At 48.9% G+C, this 20,120-nt stretch overlaps 2 protein-coding genes across 3 annotated transcripts; one reads left to right on the forward strand and one right to left on the reverse strand.

The window, feature by feature from the left end:
- The first annotated feature begins 3,647 nt into the window (after positions 1-3,647).
- On the forward strand, positions 3,648-17,561 carry LOC146622135 (bromodomain-containing protein 3-like). Of its 2 annotated transcripts, XM_085367655.1 has the most exons (12): positions 3,648-3,778; positions 6,799-7,071; positions 7,152-7,263; positions 7,359-7,496; positions 7,572-7,716; positions 7,939-8,108; positions 8,195-8,590; positions 13,257-13,385; positions 13,456-13,638; positions 13,828-14,060; positions 14,133-14,431; positions 14,624-17,561. In XM_085367655.1, the coding sequence occupies exons 2-12, from the start codon at positions 6,980-6,982 to the stop codon at positions 14,740-14,742; spliced, it is 2,016 nt and encodes a 671-aa protein (XP_085223781.1). In that variant the 5' UTR covers positions 3,648-3,778; positions 6,799-6,979; the 3' UTR covers positions 14,743-17,561. The 2 variants fall into 2 exon arrangements, with proteins under 2 accessions (XP_085223781.1, XP_085223782.1); XM_085367656.1 differs by having other exon boundaries at positions 3,648-7,071.
- Positions 17,562-18,533: 972 nt separating this feature from the next.
- brd3os (BRD3 opposite strand) lies at positions 18,534-20,120 on the reverse strand. The gene is made up of 2 exons (XM_085366962.1): positions 20,084-20,120; positions 18,534-19,201 (listed from the first exon to the last, which is right to left on the reverse strand). Exon 2 carries the CDS (start codon positions 19,115-19,117, stop codon positions 18,833-18,835), a length of 285 nt encoding a protein of 94 aa, XP_085223088.1. The 5' UTR covers positions 19,118-19,201; positions 20,084-20,120; the 3' UTR covers positions 18,534-18,832.

Below are 20,120 nucleotides of genomic sequence, written 5' to 3' on the forward strand. Positions count from 1 at the left end.
GTCCACAAAGAAAGCCATAATGGTGAAGAAATGCAAAATATGCACAAAATACTATAAGACTACAAAACACTACAAATATTATAAAGAAATACGAGAATGCTACAAAGAAATGTTAACAAACAAACACAGAGAAAGACAAGAGTAACACGTTTTATATAGTACTACCAGGAAATGTGACAAAAGATTATAGAAACACTAAAGTCTTCCAAACAATAATGCACAATAAAAAATAGCCACGCCTGGGATTGACTCTGCATGAGTACATATACTGAACAAAAATATAAACGCAACACTTTTGTTTTTGCTCCCATTCCCCATGGGATGGACGTAGAGACCTAAAATTCATTCCAGATACACAATATAACCATCCCTCCCAAACAGTGGTCACAAATCAGTCCAAATGTGTGGTAGTGGGCACATCTGCTATATTGAGATAATCCATCCCACCTCACAGGTGTGCCACATCAGGATGCTGATCTGACATCATGAGTAGTGCACAGGTGTACCTCAGACTGCCCACAACAAAAGGCCACCCTGGAATGTGCAGTTTTTTGCGCTATTGGGGGTCTGGGGACCCAGAACCGGTCAGTATCTGGTGTGACCACCATTTGCCTCATGCAGTGCAACACATCGTCGCATGGAGTCTATCAGATTGTCAATTGTGGCCTGTGGAATGTTGGTCCACTCCACTTCAATGGCTGTGCGAGGTAGTTGGATATTCGTGGGAACTGGTACACGCTGTCGTATACGCCGGTCAAGCACATCCCGAACATGCTCAATGGGTGACATGTCCGGTGAGTATGCTGGCCATGCAAGAACTGGGACATTCTCAGCTGCCATCTGCCCTGAACAATGTGAACCATGATTCATCCGTGAAGCGCACACCTCTCCAACGTGCCAGACGCCATCGAATGTGAGCATTTGCCCACACAAGTCTGTTACGGCGACGAGCTGGAGTCAGGTCAAGACCCCGATGAGGACGACGGGCATGCAGTTGAGCGTCCCTGAGACGGTTTCTGACAGTTTGTGCAGAAATTGTTTGGTTGTGCAAACCAATTGTTCCAGCAGCTGTCTAGGTGGCTGGTCTCAGACGATCTTGGAGGTGAACCTGCTGGATGTGGAGGTCCTGGGCTGGTGTGGTTACACGAGGTCTGCGGTTGTGAGGCCGGTTGGATGTGCTGCCATATTCTCTGAAACGCCTGTGGAGACGGCTTATGGTTGAGAAATGAACATTCAATGCACGGGCGACAGATCTGGTTGACATTCCTGCTGTCAGCATGCCAATTGCACGCTCCCTCATTGCTTGTGGCATCTGTGGCATTTTGCTGTGAGACAAAACTGCACATTCCAGGGTGGCCTTTTGTTGTGGGCAGTCTGAGGTACACCTGTGCACTACTCATGATGTCAGATCAGCATCCTGATGTGGCACACCTGTGAGGTGGGATGGATTATCTCAATGTGGCAGATGTGCCCACTACCACACATTTGGACTGATTTGTGACCACTGTTTGGGAGGGATGGTTATATTGTGTATCTGGAATGAATTTTAGGTCTCTACGTCCATCCCATGGGGAATGGGAGCAAAAACAAAAGTGTTGCGTTTATATTTTTGTTCAGTGTATGATCCTGACAGGGTCACTGAGTGTGTGGCAAAGACATTCACAGTCTTTGTGTCGGTTCTGCAAACTCTACGACTTCTTTTACTGCACTCTTCTGCTCTGAGCAGCCAAGGCGCTTTCTATTACAAGCTCATTCATTCAGGCTCTCTCTCTCACACACATCATTACAACACACACACACTCAAGAAAGGTAACATATTACTCATTATTTTTCTTAGAAGTAATACAGTGGATTACTTAATTACTGCTCCGAGAAAGTAATTTGCTATAATATTCATTACATTACTCATTACTCAGTAAAATGACCCAAAACTCATTATTTGATAATTATAGTTCTAAACAATATAAACCTGAGAGTACAGTCCCACACACTGATCTCTATCCTAATGAGGACACACACACACAATCTTTAAGTTAGTTGTTACATACAAACAAAGCAAAGATGAGAAGACTTCAAAGCGGTCGTCACGGTGATCCTACTGTAGAAACAGGTAGAACCAGGCTGCAGCCTGACTGCCTTTGTCCAGGCTCTGGCTGCTGGACTTGGGTCTGCATACTTCATCATCACTCTGACTTTTTGGCTAGCGGTGTGTTAGCCTGTTTCCACGTGCCATCACGCTTGTTCTTTTCTGCAATAAAAATAAAAGTCAGGTCTATGGCTTCACTTCTTGAAAGTTACCACGCCACCATTGTCCTCCTCCCACACAAACTGAAATCAGCTGACTTCAGCAGGACTTTAATGTAATTACTAACTTTATGTTACTAAAAAATGTGATTACAGTAACAAGTTACTTTGTAATTGGTTCTGACACTCACAGATGACAGAGTCACCTACATGTTGAGGAAGGACGCGAGTAAATCGTGACGACTCACCCTGAGTGTTGAAATCAAAAAGCGTGCCCAGATGTTTATACTGATGGCCAAAAATACAGACTGTAGAGCTTATTTCACATCACGGGCCACAAACAGCCCACTTTCAGTCTTTACAGAAAAGATTCTGCTATCACCAAATTTGATGTCCTCCTTTACGTTTTCCAAAGCCACCAGCAGGCTGGATCTTTGTCGGGGTATTCTGGGCCCCGGGCTTCTGTTTCACACCCCTGCTGTGGGAATGACCTCGGTGCTGTCTTAGATAATACTGTCAGCTCCAGAGAGAACCTCAAGAGACCGAGTAATAATAAATAGTCCTAATAAAAAAGATGTTTGTAGACATGCTGACGAAACGTGGTCTGTATGTCCCACTGAGTGCAGTGATCAGTGTCTCTGTTGCTGGTCTCAGGTAGATGAGACACCTTTGATCGTGCTGCTCCTCCACCTTCAAAGAGGTTTGTTTAACTTTTTGCTGTGGACACATGAGCACTGAGTTTCTAAAGGAAGCTCTGCCTTCATTCCGGACATTACAGGATGACTCGGCTCTACAGCATCGCCTCTGGTCTTTGGTGGAGGTCCCAGCTTTGTCCCAGCTTGTGTTCAGTGTCTGAAGGACTGGCATGAACATTATTCTGCAGGTATTCCAGGTGAGTTTGGTGCTGATGTGAGGAACAGCGCGGTGACCGCTCAGGTGGACTTTGGTGCACAGACTGAAGTATTTAAGCTGCTGAATAGTGCCGAGTGTGTTTTAAGGCTTGTGCTCTTTCACCGTGACGTTTCATCGTTTTATTTAAAAGGCTGTTCGCCACCAATTTACAGACACAGTGTTTCAAAGTCTCGTTTAGGTATCTATAACTGATCAGCGTCAGCACAGCTCCGCGCTGCCGCGGTGCATGCTGGGAGACGTAGTTCGATCCGCGGCGCCATTCCGAATCCCGTCAGCTTTACCGGCTAATCACGAGAGCCCGGTTATCGGCTCAGCCAATCAGTGCATGTTAACGGCCTCCTGCACCAATCACAGCTCTTCACACCACCTAGCAACAAATCAAAACCCTGCAAGCACGCCGTAGCCAATCACATCGCGTCATCTGCCGGACCAACCAATGCAATCACAACAAAATCCATGATGCTGCTCGGCACTGCGCTTGCGTACGGACAAGACAGCTGATAACTCATCTATTATGCTACTTGGCTAAATAAAAATCTTCCAGAAAGCAGTCGCAGCCGCCGCGGGATCGCCGGAGGACCGAGACACGGAGTAAAGAGCGTGTGTGAGCGGGAGGAGCGGGGTGAGCGGGTACCGGGAGCGGAGGGAAAGAGCGGGCAGAGCGGAGAGTGTCGGAGCCTGGCTGGCCGCTCGGCGCCTTCAGACAAAGCTCAGCTAACAGGCTAATGCTGCGTTAGCTAGCCAAACATCGAGCGGTAACGTCCGCAAATATCGCAAAATGTAACCGCGCCAGTGCGCCTGGAGTGTGCCAAATTAGATCACGTCGGCCGATATATCACCCCGGCACGCATTTCGTCAGCCCCTCGGCCGCCGTGGGTATTATTACCGACGTGTTACGGCCTCGACGCGGAGCTGTGCTCCGTTAGCCACCTAGCTGTTGCTGTGCCCGCCATCTTTTAAAGCAGGTAAATGGATGTTTGTGCGGAGCTCGAAGTGGAGCGGCCAGAGCCGAGCTCCAGCCCCCTTCACCGGGGCTAGAGATCCACCGACACTACGAGCCATCGTGGTGTCGGTGCAGCCACCACGTAAGGTCATGTGTGCGGTTTGCCTTGTGCAGCGGAGCGGTGGCTCGTAGCGGTTAGCTTGGCTATTAGCAGCGCACAGGCGGCCCCGGGTCTGCACGGATTTACCGCTCCGGGTCCCGGTCCCGGTTTTAGACGGCCTGAGGGCGTCTGTTGGGTGCAGGAGCTCATAGCACGGGTATCATTCTGTTCAGTCCCAGGTGTGTCCAGGACATGCCCACTTAGGGTACACCAGTTCGCATAACATCAATACCATCCTGTTTTTGTTTTGTTTTTTGAATAAATTGTCATCAGTTTGACATTCAGAGCCTTTTCTCTCATTTTGACCCGTGGTGTTGCTTTAAATCAGCAGAGACTCCAAGTAGAGACTGAAGGCTGGACTACCCACAGATCTGTTGTCTTAATTCCATCATTTGTGATTAAAATATAAAAATGTCCACAGCATACTTTATTTTCACTTTATTGCCTTTTGGATTTGTGACAGTCTCAGAAATTTCCATTAACATAAAATAATAATCTGTAACGTGCCACCTGTGGGTGTGTAAGAAAGAAACTTAAGTGATCAGGTAATGGATTACAGAAAACACTGAGTGACTTTTGATTAACAGTTATTTATTTGAATGTTTAGCTGAGCGGGATCAGACGGCTGCTCTGATTGGATAAACACAAGTTTCCCTCAGATTTCTGCCGTGATCATTGTAGACTCAGGGTCAGTGTGGTCAAAGAAATCATGCTAATGAGAGATTAATAACTAATGTTTGTAAGCAAACCGACACATTAACAAGAACAGTTAACTGTTATCAGTTGATGCATTATAGACCTATCAACAGTTGATCTTTAAATATACTGACAGCCCTGATCATCCGCTGCTATGAACAGATAACAGCCTCTCGGGCCTTCATCAGACGGTCTTACCGCACAAATCAAGCTATCGTAAAGATAAACTTTGGTACATTCTTGTGACAGGAACTCAAACAGGAAATAAAGAAAGCGTGAAGTAAAACACATGGACACGTCCAGATCAGAGAGAAAAACTCGTGCAGTAATCCTGGACCTGCAGCAGGTCAACAACAGCTGATGAGTCACTGTACGTTTATCAATGGACTCCAGTGAGAGAGGGTTGGACGTGTAACGCGAGGATTAGTTGAATAAAGTTTGACTTGGGACCCGCCCACGCGGCGTTAGGTCTGTTGATGCAACAAATGGCTGAATTTTTCAGCGTTGGATGTTCTCTGATTACTAAACAGATTATTGGTTGGTGGGTGGATCATCTGTCAGTTTATTAATAACAGTCGCTGCAGCCTTGATTATCTGCTGTTGATAAATCTGATTGTGGCCTGAGAGTCAGATTCTAATCAGCGCGAGGCACAAGGATCAGCTGTGTGTCTGATGCTCTGGATTATTAGCGCCTCAGTGTTGGAATCAAACTGGATTCAGGTAGAAAGTAGCAGTTTTTAGGAGTTGGAAAACTTTGGTGAGCTTCGGGCCTCCTCCGTGCTGTTTGTAGCTTCATGAAGCTCCAGATGTTTCAGCAGAGACGGTCCTTGAGCGATGACAACAACCTGGATGTTCCCTCTGCTCTAGAGCCAAGTGTCCACGATCTCGAGTCAGAATCTCAGCTTCTGATTGGTCAAACCGCAGCACAGCTTCCACTCAGTGTACCTTGAATGAGTTCAGACAGGAGGAGCAGGTGTTTGTGGATCCTGGTTGGAGGAGTCTGTAGCTTTCCGAGTCCAAGCAGTGATTTCGACGTCAGAGTCAGGTCTTAGGGTCTGACCTCCACCCACCTCCACCCACAGCCTGCAGCTCTGCAGCTGCGCCTGTGTGCTCAGGTTTTTCTGATCCGTAGATGATGATTCGTTCTGAGTGACCCTCACTGCCTCTCGCAGAGCTGAAGCGCGCAGCCTTCTGGGCTGGGCTTTTACACGTAGTCATGACACTCACTAACCTCGTTAGCTGCCAGATGTTGAAGCAGCTGTTTTTAAAGCTTTATGTACAGATGTGTGTAGCAGCTGAGCTGGCCTGGTCCTGGAAGCTCCCTGCTGTGTTTGCACAGAGGTCAAACAGCCAGCTGCCATTTAACCTGTTGCACTTCATTCATTGGCCAGAGTTTAAAACCTCGCTGAGCCCCGCCTCCAAAGATCTCCAGAACGCTTCAGAGAAGACTCGCTCTCAGCGAGGACGTGAAGCTGAGCGTCAGGACTAAATGACCGACCTGAGCTGAAGTTTCAGTTTTCAGCGTCTTCCTCCAGACGTATGGTGGCAAACATCCCTCGTCCTCCAGCTTCTCTGCGCTCGTTTGTTTGTGTTAGTGTAACTGCGGCACCGTAGCTAGCCGGGCGTCACCGACCAGCCAAATGTTGCCGCTGTACGATTAAGTTCTTAGAGAGACATCAGCTTTAGATGGAAACCAGCGAGCTGACTTTAAACAACGATCGCGGACTGTTTGGACAGGAAATGGTTAATGACCTCAAACTGGTGTGATGGGCGGGGTTAAAAGCGTTACCTCCCCAGAATCAATAACCCCTAATCACCGCCCCTCTCTCTCTGTGTTTTTCAGGTCGTGCGATGGGAGTTTGTCTCTTCGGGGAACACTTGAGCTGAAGCGGCTGAACTGAACACGTGCACGGACACACACCTGTGCACACACACCTGGCCTCGGCCCACAGAAGGAGTCCTTTTTCACCTTCCAGTCAGACGCTGCCGTCCCACTGTGCATCGCTGCATCACCGTCGTCCACCATGTCGGACGCCCCTGAGGCTGCGCCCCCCAGCCCCCCTCCCCTCACCAACCCACCCCCCCCTGAGGTCACCAACCCCACTAAACCGGGCAGGTAGGACACAACCGAGAAAGACTCCTGATAGGCTGTTAGAGGCAGGTGAATGGTGTGTGCTGACTGTGTGTGTGTCTCAGGAAAACCAACCAGCTGCAGTACATGCAGAACGTGGTGGTGAAGACGCTGTGGAAGCATCAGTTCGCCTGGCCCTTTTACCAACCCGTGGACGCCATCAAGCTGTGTCTGCACGTGAGTCACCATTGCTCTCTCGCACACACACACACACACACACACACACACACACACACAGCTGAGTGTTTTCCTGACCACGCTGCTGTGTGCAGGATTACCACAAAGTGATCAAAAACCCGATGGACATGGGAACCATTAAGAAGCGTCTGGAGAACAATTATTACTGGAGCGCCAGCGAGGCAATGCAGGACTTCAACACCATGTTCACCAACTGTTACATCTACAACAAGGTAAAGGGGGCAGAGCCAGGGCGCTGAGTGCAGCTGTGTGCAGCTGTGATGGCATTAACCTCTGTGTGTGTGTAGCCCACAGACGACATCGTCCTCATGGCTCAGGCTTTAGAGAAGATCTTCCTGCAGAAAGTCGCTCAGATGCCTCAAGAAGAAGTCGCTCTGCTGCCTCCGGCTCCCAAAGGCAAGAACAAGAGCAAACAGCCGGCCGCCACCACAGGTGAGACGGATACAGGTAACGCTGCGGTACCAGAGGTGGTCTCCACCCAGGTCCTACACTGCACTCACCTTTATTGAGAGAAATTGGTGGTTGGTTGATCAGGTGTGGGTTCTGTGTTTGCGGCAGTAGATCAGAATCCTCTCCTGCACCTGCACTTGAACGTGTGCAGGAAATACTGCAGTACTTCTGAAGTACTCACAGTACTTCCTGTCTCTCTTTCAGTGAGTCAACAGGCAGAGTCTTCAGCCTCCCCTCCCCCCTCCTATCCCTCCCCCTCTCCCTCTCAGACGCCAGTAATCTCGACCACGCCCACACCAGTCCAGGCCACGCCCCCTGTGTCTGCACCTCAGCCTCCTGCGACCTTGATGCCATCTGCCCAGCCTGTGGTTAAGGTAAGAGGCGTGTGCGGCGACATGGCGTCATGTGACCTGAAACAGAACCTGAGCCCGCCCTCTCCACCTGTCTGTCTCTCTAACAGAAGAAAGGCGTGAAGAGGAAAGCTGATACCACCACTCCGACCACGTCGGCCATCTCTGCCGGCCGCGCCGACTCTCCGTCTGCTCAGGACGCCAAACCGGCTAAACTGGCTTCGTCTCGCCGTGAAGCCGCTGCCCGCCCCACCAAGACCCGGCGGGACACTGGGGACGACCTGGCGGCTGGGGACGTGGGTGCCGGAGGCGTCGGCCCCGGGGGGAGGAAAGGCGGTAAGCTGGGTGAGCAGATGAAACACTGCGATGCCATCCTGAAGGAGATGCTCTCGAAGAAGCACGCCGCCTATGCCTGGCCCTTCTACAAGCCCGTGGACGCTGAGGCGCTGGAGCTGCACGACTACCACGACATCATCAAACACCCCATGGACCTCAGCACCATCCGGGTAATGACATCATCACGTAGACACGAGGTTAGAGTGAGGTCAACGGTGGTTCAAACTCTGTAGGCGCCATAGAAACTCGCCTGACTACAACGTGATCGGTGACAATCAATATCACAGATTTGATGTTTTAAAGAAAATTAAAGTCTGTGAGAGCGGAAACTGACCCAGAGTGAGGGAGGGCTTTTCTGCTCGCTGTAACCGAACATACGTCCACGCTGCCGTGACGTCACGACGTTCGCCAGCACGGAGTGAACCTCAAACAGGTCGAGGCGTTAGAGTGACGAGGTTTTCTCGTGTGGGCGACACCTGAGCTTCCCTCATCATTCTGTGTGGTGTTAGTGGGAGCTCCACAGGTGAGCGTCCGCAGGCTGTTGCTCCTGTTTGTGGTGCAGCACACAGTCAGACCCCTCCTCTTTGGTAAAGCCGCTCAGTCGCTGATCGATTCGTTTTTTCCATATTTTGTGAGATGTTGCGGTGACTGAAGCTCCATTTCCATTAGTTCTGATTGGTTTTCCGTTACAGTCGAGTACCACCTGATATGCGTGATCACCGTCATAGCAACGGGGCGGAGCGTCCCATGACATAATTAGTACGTGACATGAACGCTACAACAAACATGGAGGCGTCCGTGTACTTGCTGCTCGGTCTGTGTCGCATTCAGGGACCGCGGCGTTGTGCGATGTAACCGCTGCCCTTGGGTTTCGATGAGTCACGACTCATCAGGCGACACCGCTGATTAGCCCGTCGATGGCACGCAGTCTGTCACATTTTCAGATCGCTTGAAACCTCCCCTGAGCAGGTACTAAAAAGACCCGTGGTACCAGGTGTTACTGGGAAACCCGAGCAGAGCCGACCGGAGCAGCTACTCGTGGGAACAGCGGGTTTCAGTGGCGGCGGCGGCGCCTGATGAGATGACTCTGACTGACAAACAAAGTTTAACTCCGAGCACGTAATCTGAAGTTGAACGAGTACAGCTGAATGCAGATAATATACGTTAATGTATGTAGTAGTACTGCAATAACCCCGGTTATTGCAGTACTACTGAGTAAAACATGGAAATCATAACAACGCTACAGTGGGGCAAAAAAGTATTTAGTCAGCCACCGATTGTGCAAGTTCCCCCACCTAAAATGATGACACAGGTCAGTAATTTGCACCAGAGGTACACTTCAACTGTGAGAGACAGAATGTGAAAAAAAAATCCATGAATCCACATGGTAGGATTTGTAAAGAATTTATTCGTAAATCAGGGTGGAAAATAAGTATTTGGTCACCTCAAACAAGGAAAATCTCTGGCTCTCACAGACCTGTAACGTCTTCTGTAAGAAGCTTTTCTGTCCCCCACTCGTTACCTGTATGAATGGCACCTGTTTGAACTCATCATCTGTATAAAAGACACCTGTCCACAGCCTCAAACAGTCAGACTCCAAACTCCGCCATGGCCAAGACCAAAGAGCTTTCGAAGGACACCAGGAAAAGTATTGTAGACCTGCACCAGACTGGGAAGAGTGAATCTACAATAGGCAAGCAGCTTGGTGTAAAAAAATCAACTGTGGGAGCAATCATCAGAAAATGGAAGACATACAAGACCACTGATAATCTCCCTCGATCTGGGGCTCCACGCAAGATCTCATCCCGTGGGGTCAAAATGATCATGAGAACGGTGAGCAAAGATCCCAGAACCACACGGGGGGACCTGGTGAATGACCTGCAGAGAGCTGGGACCAAAGTAACAAAGGTCACCATCAGTAACACACTACAACGGCAGGGAATCAAATCCCGCAGTGCCAGACGTGTTCCGCTGCTGAAGCCAGTGCATGTCCAGGCCCGTCTGAAGTTTGCCAGAGAGCACATGGATGATACAGCAGAGGATTGGGAGAATGTCATGTGGTCAGATGAAACCAAAGTAGAACTTTTTGGTATAAACTCAACTCGTCGTGTTTGGAGGAAGAAGAATACTGAGTTGCATCCCAAGAACACCATACCTACTGTGAAGCATGGGGGTGGAAACATCATGCTATGGGGCTGTTTTTCTGCCAAGGGGACAGGACGACTGATCCGTGTTAAGGACAGAATGAATGGGGCCATGTATCGTGAGATTTTGAGCCAAAACCTCCTTCCATCAGTGAGAACTTTGAAGATGAAACGAGGCTGGGTCTTCCAACATGACAATGATCCAAAACACACCGCCCGGGCAACAAAGGAGTGGCTCCGTAAGAAGCATTTGAAAGTCCTGGAGTGGCCTAGCCAGTCTCCAGACCTCAACCCCATAGAAAATCTGTGGCGGGAGTTGAAAGTCCGTGTTGCTCGGCGACAGCCCCAAAACATCACTGCTCTCGAGAAGATCTGCATGGAGGAATGGGCCAAAATACCAGCTACTGTGTGTGCAAACCTCTGTTATTGCCAACAAAGGTCATGTTACAAAGTATTGAGTTGTATTTTTGTTATTGACCAAATACTTATTTTCCACCCTGATTTACCAATAAATTCTTTACAAATCCTATCATGTGGATTCATGGATTTTTTTTCACATTCTGTCTCTCACAGTTGAAGTGTACCTCTGGTGCAAATTACTGACCTCTGTCATCATTTTAAGTGGGGGAACTTGCACAATCGGTGGCTGACTAAATACTTTTTTGCCCCACTGTATGTCGAGATCGTGGGCTGCGGCGATTCCCAGCCCTGCGGCCGGTTCAAAGCTCGCTCTGGTGGAAAACTGGAACCTTTTAACTAGGGGTGCAACGATACACAAAATTCACGGTTCGGTTCGATACTTTGGTGTCATGGTTCGATATTTTTTCGATACAAAAAAAAATGTTCATGCCTTTTTAATTTGTCATTTATTAAATTTTCACGGCACATTCTGCACCACATCTCTGTGCGTTCATCATTTGTTTGAAGCCAGCTCACCTCCTGCAACTACTTTTCCGAGAATACGCGCTTCTTTTGTGGTTCGGACTCCTTCTGACATTTCTGTGGAGGTGGAGGAACATCACAGTAATTGCTTAAAGGAGCTTCTTCGACATCTTTAAGAGTTCTAAACAAATGTCTGTCCTCCTCCTGAAAATCTTATGTACGCAAACACCCGTTGCAACTTCTTATCTTGTGCGTGTTTTTTTTTTTTTTTTTTGACAGCGAATGCGCACCTGCGGACCACTTATGTGCAGCCCTGGTTATTTAGCTCGTCATATTGCAGCCACAGAAATTCTTTTGTCCATGAAACCATAAAGCTGCACTTTCTTTTTGCCTTATAGTCTGATTTGTCATAACTTCTCCGTTTTGTGGTAAGCTTTTCTTTGGCTGTCACTTCTTCACCCTGACCTGTCTTATTTGGCTCAGCAGAACTAAAATATATATCCTGCTGCTTTTACACACGCACTCACATAAGCTCAGCGATTCTCTGCGCGATCAACCTCTCACATGTTTAAGCTGCGGGAGATTTCACTTGTCATGTTTGCATAGTAAGCTAACGATTAATAAGACGATGTCAGAGGAATTGGTGCACAAATTATCATCACTCACAGATCAGTGCTGTCGCTCTCTATACACAGTTCGCACGATTGCAAAGTGAAAGCAAAAAAACAAGCGCAAATTCAAACGCGATTTCAATATGTCACATATTGACAGTGGCTCACCGATGCCAATGACATAATTACCCAGCTACATTTCCGAAAGAATGCAAAAGCATTGACATATATTTTTCCTTCCTACAATAGCCCGACAGGCAGGGCAGAGATAGCCCCGGGACGTCGGGCTAGCGATATTGCGAGCCCTGTATCTGATTGAGGAATCACTCATGTTTGGAAAAGAGAGTTTATTACAGAGAAATGGCTCTTTCAAAATAAAAGCTATACTACGCGCTTCTTCTGGGCTATATTCTCAGCAGCATATTAAACATATCAGGTCTCCATAAGGAGAATCCTGTGCTAACAGCTGTCTAAATGACTCGGGTAAAGTTAGTAGCATGCTTGTTGTTTTTGTCTTTGCACTAGGATGCTGTCGGTGTAAATGTGCAGTCATATTCGTTGTGTTCACACTAGTGCTGTCAGCGTTAATCTGAAATGACGTTAACGCCAAAACACGGCAAATCTCCGTTAACGAGCTACCGCGGATCGCCCTGAGCGTGGGGCTGGACGGCCAACACGTTAACGAGCTAACTGCGCTAACGCACTAGCTCCCACCCATGTAATTGAGCATTGCGTGGCACATCCAACATACTGTTTTACTTTAGTCCATGACGCGCTTACCTTCAGGGTCATACGTCACATGAAAACCAAAATAATTCCAAACGCCAGATCTGAATGAGGGTGGGGGAGGTTCAATTTGCCATGTTGCAAGGAGCTTAACTTCTGTCTGCTAGCTTGCCCTGCACTCAGTGAATCTGCACTCGACTACTCTGCCTAGGCTGCACTGTCGAGCGCAGATCCACTGAGCGCTCAACACAGACAGCATCGTCAGAAGGAAAGTTGATAAAATAAATTAAAGATTTTGTATTGTTCGATACATATGCGTACCGAACCGAAAGCTCTGTATCGAACGGTTCAATATCGATACGAATATCGTTGCACCCCTACTTTTAACGCCGCTGGGTGTCTGTACTCCGCACCTTCAGATGTCCAAATGGGAGGTTTGGCGCCATCTCTGACGTTCTTTTGTTTCCTGACAGAAAAAAATGGATAAAGGCGAGTACAGCGACCCTCAGAGCTTCGCCACTGACGTCAGGTTAATGTTCTCCAACTGCTACAAGTACAACCCCCCAGACCACGAGGTGGTGGCCATGGCCCGCAAGCTGCAGGTACGTAAAGCCTCCGTTTCCTGCTCGATCGATCGCTGCGATCAGGTATCGATAACCCGTCTGCCATTAGGACGTGTTTGAAATGCGTTTCGCTAAAATCCCTGACGAGGGCCTGGAGGCGTCGGTCCCCACCACGACACCGGTGGTCAGCAAAAGCACCGCCTCCTCCGACAGCAGCAACAACTCCTCCTCTGACGAATCGTCCGACTCTGAGGAGGAGCGGGCCACGCGATTGGCTGAGCTACAGGAGCAGGTTGGTGCTGCCGACCAATCACAGGTCAAGAACATCTTGGTTTTCTTCTTTTTATCATTTTAGATTTCACGATTTGTTTACTTGACATTCATGTTTGAAATATCCATGGCTCCTGTGACTCACCCCGTGAAGGCGTGGCCGTGTATTGATCACAGATGACGGGTATTGATAATCAGTTTATTCCATCAGTTGAAGGCGGTGCACGAGCAGCTGGCGGTCCTGTCCCAGGCGCCGGTCAGCAAGCCAAAGAAGAAGAAAGAGAAGAAAGACAAGGAGAAGAAGAAAGAGAAGGAGAAAGACAAGGGAAATAAAGGCAAGATGGAGGAAGAGAAGAAGCCAAAGGCCGCCGCCCAGCAGCCCAAACCGGCCAATCAGAAGAAGGCGCCAGCCAGAAAAGCCAACAGCACGGTGACGGCCACCAGGTACGACTCAGTGTTCAGCAAATCCACCTGAGAAAAGGGACAATGTAGTGACCGCAGTGACTGTGTTTCCAGGCAACCCAAGAAAGGCAACAAGACGTCGGGCAGCGGCTCAGCCAACGGGGACGACGGCGAGGAGTCGTCGCTGCCGATGTCGTACGATGAGAAGCGGCAGCTGAGTCTGGACATCAACCGGCTGCCGGGAGAGAAGCTGGGCCGTGTCGTGCACATCATCCAGACCAGAGAGCCGTCGCTGAGGGACTCCAACCCTGACGAGATCGAGATCGACTTCGAGACGCTCAAACCCTCCACGCTCCGAGAGCTCGAGCGCTACGTCAAGTCCTGCCTGCAGAAGAAGCAAAGGAAGCTACTGCGTAAGTACCGCCTCAAAAGCACGGCCGTCGATGTCTGAGCGGTCCGATACGGGGGGTGGGTTCATCGTGTGAGCGTTGGACTTGGGCGACTGAGCCGTGTTGTCTAGGCAACAATCATCGAGCGCCAACAGAAACGGTGTCACCTGGCCGGGACTGTCTCATTGACTCGTCTTCCTTTATTTCTCTTTTCAGAGAAGGCAGCTGGAGGCGGGGCCTCAGGAGGCGGGGCTAGTCGTTTGAGTGGCAGCTCCTCTTCCTCCTCCGATGACAGCTCCTCGACAGGAACCTCCTCATCCTCCGACACAGACTGAACACGCGTTCACACATACACGTGTTACTGAACACACACACACACACACACTTCCATCCTGAACAAACACAAAGACAGAGATACACACTCTGAACTTATTACACACACGTTTAAACACAGAGACTGGATGTAAATAGGCTGACCTGTTTGTTTTTTTTAGCTCCTAGTGCTTTTGTTTTTTGTTTCATTTTTTCCGCTATTGGAGGACTGCAGACAGAAGAAAGTGATGGAGGAGGAAGGATGTGGGCGGAGTCAGGTAGAGCGATGGGCAGCCCGTCTGGGAGTCTTACTGATCTGTGGACAGAAATGCAACCGTCGAGACTTTCTTTCTTCGTCTTTTTCTTCTTCGTGGACGGCCGGCGGTGACCCCTGACCTCTGAATACATTCCACAAGTATCATTGGAGAGGAGGAGCAGGTGATCTCAGCAGGTTTGTGGATACTGAGACGAATGAGCGCATCTCACGTTTCATTTGAAGCTGTCGGCAGCGCTGCAGCAGAGAGAAGACCTGACGATGTCAGCGTGTGACATCACAGAACAGTTTTACAAATAACCGTTTTTTCTCTGAACCTGGCGGCAAGGCGTTGTTTAGCCCCTCCTTCTGATGTGCCGTCTGCTACTTTAAACTGGGATTGAGAAAACCAGCGAGGTGGGAAACAGGCAGGAGTATGGCGGTGGGCGGGGTCAGCAGGAAAATACAGTTTAGCAGTTTAAAGGTACTTTTTGTAAAATCCAGTTTAAATGTTAAAATTAAAAGCTTTTCAAATTAAAAGTGTGTCACTGAGGTGAAAAAGGAAGAACTTTAGTGTAATACCAGTTTGTGCCACTAAATGAAACCAGCGTAAACTTTATTTAAAACGGGTATGAGTACGTTCCTGTGCCAGTGTGAAAACGAAGAGGACAAGGCCTGACCTCAGTCAGTGGTGACATGGTGCCCCCTGGTGGTGGAATGTTTAGTTACATTCTGCAGAAGGTTGTTACAAAAAGTATCTTTAATTCAAAACTTTATTTAAATTTTGAGGTATTTATGACGGGTAACTGACGGCGCCAGGCCAAAACCCTGATTTTGTTTATGGTGGTTGGTTCAGTTTGGCGTTAAACCCTTTAAAACACGTAACAGGAAACTGCGTGCCTGCAGATAGAACAGAGGGCGTGCCCATGCCGCCTGCTCTGGAGCTGAGTCCTCATCAGGTAACGCTTTAAAAAGTGTCCAAGTGGACTCTTGATGGATCGTCTCAGCGGGAAATAAACCGTTTTTTTTTTGACTGATCAACCCTTTGGATCGAACCGGCTTCTGGATCTTTCAGCTCCACCTTAAAAACCTCTGAGACCAACCCTGCCCCCTGCTGGTCCTGCAACCCTAGACACAACTTCCTGTTTGTCCTTGGGGGTCATCGTGGCAATGTGGGTGGGGTCACAGGATCCTGACCCCGCCCCCAGCACGGCTCTGTCAGCACAGAGACGTTGATTTATTTTTTTTTAACACTACATTTCCTGTTTTTGATTTTCAGGTTGTGTGCTGAACTTGTTTGTGTCTTATAAGGTTCTCTATATAAAATGTCTTTCTATTGCTGTCCTGTTCAAGCGCCGCCCCCATTCTCACCCCGCCAAAAAAGAACCACTCATACTGTACCGCCTCCTCCTGTCAGGGTCCAAACTCGGAGCACCTCGTTTCTTTTAAAGCTTTTTAGACAATTTATTTTAAGGTTTTAGAGCTCGCTGCCGCTCGGAGGACATCAGGACGCAAGAAACGATTTCTGAGGAAAATGCCACGCCCACCGCAGTCACGACTCATTTTCGCGATTTCAGAAAAAACCCGTCTGTCAAGCGCTCGGCAGATGTTTGTGGCTTACGTTGGGCATTGTGGCGTCAGATTTCTGATCACCTGACGTCAGTGTCAGGCGGATAGGCCTGTTGCCCTCTGACCTATGATCTGTGGTTACACCTCCGATGGTGTTGGGCTCTCTGGGACGCGGCCATAGTTGTTCTTATCCCTGGACGCCGTGTCGGTTCTTGGCAAAGGAAATATCGACAAACAGGAAGTTTGTTTTCTCTGAAAAATTCATCATGACGTTGACCGCCGCGTCCTCGGTGGCGTTCTGAATTTTGTACAAGCTGCAGAGCGCAAACAAAGATGAATCATGAATATTAGACGTAGAGTTTTACTGAAACTGTTGAATCGACATGCCCAATGATATAAATGGTTTCCGATTGGCTGGAGCCAGGGGGCGTGTTCAGTAAAACCTCACCTCCCCTCGCTCCTCTGACCCCTGATTATTGGCGACCTCCAGCTGGAGATCAGTTTACCTGTGGTGCCCCCTGGAGGTAACCTGGTAAGAAACCTGTAAATGGCAGGTGTTGGAGAATAATCTGACGTCGTGATCACACGACCTCCGGGTGGCACCGCATCGTCATCTGTTGTCACGGATCTTTCCTTTAGCCTCCACGTTTTGTTTTGCGGGCGCATTACGACTCGATGGACCGGGCAAAGCGTTCGATCGGGACCCCCTGCGACAGACAGGCGGACAGCTCGTTGCCACAGTAACCCTCCTCTTTGTTTTTAGTTGATGGTTGAGCTTCGACGCTCATAGTTAATTTTGTATTTTAATAAGAAAAGGAAACAGTGGTTTTATGTATTGCATGCACTCCGGCCGTACGTTTTTCTCGCGTATGTTTGAGCGCTGTATAGTAGCTGTAAAGTAGCCGTCTGAGGTTAGAGCGAGCTCCACTCGTAGAGACGCAGAGGGGACGAAACAAGTGAATTATTTGATGTAATTACTGATATGGGATCCTTATTTTCTGAGTTCATTTGTTTTCATAAATAAACACATAAACTGAAAACAAGTGGCTCCACTCTTTTGTCACCGAGCGCGCTCTAACGGACGAAGTGAGAGAAGTCCTCGGGGCCACCTGAGGCGTGCTGTGACGCTGGACGTTGTCCTGGGCTGCACCGAGTGGGCGGGGCTGAGACGAGCCCGCTGCTCCCTCGTGACACGCCGGAGTCGACATGCAGCTAATTCTAAACTAATAAACAGTCACCACACACACAAGCCCCGCCCCACCCCCTATACCACTCTTTAATCCTGGGGTGTCAAATATAAGGCTCGAGGACCAGAACGGGAAAATGTGAAGGGAGGATCAAATTCTGGACTTTTTCATGAGTTTCATTTCCTGCTGCTTTGAACCACACCAAAGTCCTTACGTGAAAGAAAAGGTTTTGTGAGTTACAGCAGATCATCATCACAGTCTGAACAGGGATAGCTCAGTAGGTAGAGTGGTGGCCCCATGATCGGAAGGTCGGGGGTTCGATTCCCCTGAACAGCTACCCTGAGGTACCCCTGAGCAAGGTACCGTCCCTACACACTGCTCCCCGGGCGCCCAATGGCTGCCCACTGCTTCACTGAGTGAATGGGTTAAATGCAGAGAGGGATTTTCCCCACGGGGACCAATAAAGTACACCTTCTTCTCATTTATCAGAATCTTTGAGTTACTGCAGCAACATTTCTTCATCGCGCTGGTGGAACTATGCTTGGCCTTGTTTGTATATCAGTTTCACTGGCCTGACATTAGGGGGCGCTCTCAGACAGTCTTCACTGAGTAAGAATGACAGAGCTAAAACAAGAAAACATTTTATTCGTCGTTTCCATAAATCAGTAACACGTCTGAAGACTCGTTACCTTCAATTTCTCAGTGACAATGATTTTACCCAGAAAGCACCAGTGTGCTGTAACTGCGTGCTGATTGGTCACTTAAGGGTTTCAAACAGGACAATGTCTTTTGGTGGCATGCTGGATGAAGGTGATGGTTTCAGTGTGGTGCTGCTGGCTTCATTCCCCAAATCAAAATGGAGGACACTAGGGTTAGATACTGACACGGGACGCCCCCTGTAGGGCAGGAAGTCCATTAAACTGGTCATCAGAGCTGACGCTGGAGCTCGCCAAGCTGACAATTAATACTGTTCGTTTTTTTCCTGTCTGCAGTCAGTGGGTGAGAGAGGGGCGGGGGCGTGGATCTTAATGCTTCTCTCTGATTGGACAGTTCTCTAAATTAAAAACAAAATGTTTGTTAGTGACCAAACTGAACTGCTCTGCGTCACATGATGCTGCAGATCCGGGACCGCCCCTCGTCCGCACCCCTCCTGTCTCGGACCAGGACTGCCTGGTTGCCATAGTTACTGTACCAGGCTGATTGGCTGCGGCTCAGGTAGGTGGAGGGCGGTGCTGCTTCCAGCTGCTGCTGCTGCCAGATGAGCAGTGACGTGTCGCGATACCGCAGCCGCCCGAAGACCTCGGACAGCGCCTTCTCTGCCAGGGGGGGCCGAGCAGAACAGTGAGGAGCCTGTCCCTCTACGACAGCTGGATCAGACATGTCTGACATGGCGTCGGCGCTCCAAGGACCAGTGCGACTTGGTCCAGATTGGACTGTCTCAGGACAAAGTCTGACCCCGTCATAACCTCACACCTGAAGAAGAGCACAGGTGAACCATTAGAGTTCAGAGTTCTGACCCCGCCCTCAAATACTCATACAGGTGTGGACAGGTGTTAGACCTCATCACCAGCTTCCAGTTTGCATTCAGGAGACAGACACTAGCTCTGCTTTTAAGATTCAAACTTTCCTTTTTGCTAAAGCATATAGTTAGGGCTGGACCAGGTGACCCTGAATCCTCCCTCAGTTACGCTGCAATAGACGTAGGCTGCCGGGGATTCCCATGATGCACTGGGTGTTTCTTCTTCACTCTGTGTTATTAGACCTCTGTGCATTGAATCATACTTGTTATTGATCCCGGTCTCTGTTCCACAGCATGTCTTTATCCTGTCTTCCTTCTTTCACCCCAACCAGTCGCGGCAGATGGCCCCGCCCCTCCCTGAGCCTGATTCTAATAGGGGTTACTTCCTGTTAAGAGTTTTTCCTTCCCACTGTCGCCAAAGTGCTTGCTCATAGGGAGTTGTCAGATCTTTGGGGCTTTCTCAGTATTACTGTATGCTCTTTACCTTACAGTAGAAAGTACTTTGAGGTGACAGTTGCTGTGGTGCTAATAATATAAATGAAATTGGATTAAACTGACACTGTGAAGAACCTGAAACCTTGGAGGTCTTCACAGGTGACCCGTACCTCATACTCTGAAGAAAGGTGAACAGCTTGCTCTTTAATTTAAAACCAAATTCGGATTGACTGGGAGTGCTGGGGTCATCGCTGATGGTGAATCAGACTCTATCAACATCCTCCTCTGTCACACCAACCCTCTGTATGTCCTCATTCACTACATCCACGAGTCTCTCTGCTCAATGTGAATAAAGTTATTTTGAACGGTAATTACGGCTGTGGGAAATTCACCGGGTTTACCTCCATCAGCTTGGCCGCCCTCCTGCTGTCGTCCCCA

This window comes from Diplotaxodon limnothrissa, linkage group LG12, assembly GCF_057381915.1.
Source record: "Diplotaxodon limnothrissa isolate DT_005_m linkage group LG12, D_limnothrissa_male_GT1.1, whole genome shotgun sequence".
Lineage (NCBI taxonomy): Eukaryota > Metazoa > Chordata > Actinopteri > Cichliformes > Cichlidae > Diplotaxodon > Diplotaxodon limnothrissa.

Bases quoted from the DNA above. Each gene is read 5' to 3' on its own strand.
- LOC146622135 (XM_085367656.1), top strand. From the start codon at position 6,980: ATGTCGGACGCCCCTGAGGCTGCGCCCCCCAGCCCCCCTCCCCTCACC. The intron at 7,072-7,151 runs GTAGGACACAAC...TGTGTGTCTCAG, and splicing joins AACCCCACTAAACCGGGCAG to GAAAACCAACCAGCTGCAGT. The intron at 7,497-7,571 runs GTAAAGGGGGCA...GTGTGTGTGTAG, and splicing joins ACTGTTACATCTACAACAAG to CCCACAGACGACATCGTCCT.
- brd3os (XM_085366962.1), bottom strand. From the start codon at position 19,117: ATGTCAGACATGTCTGATCCAGCTGTCGTAGAGGGACAGGCTCCTCAC.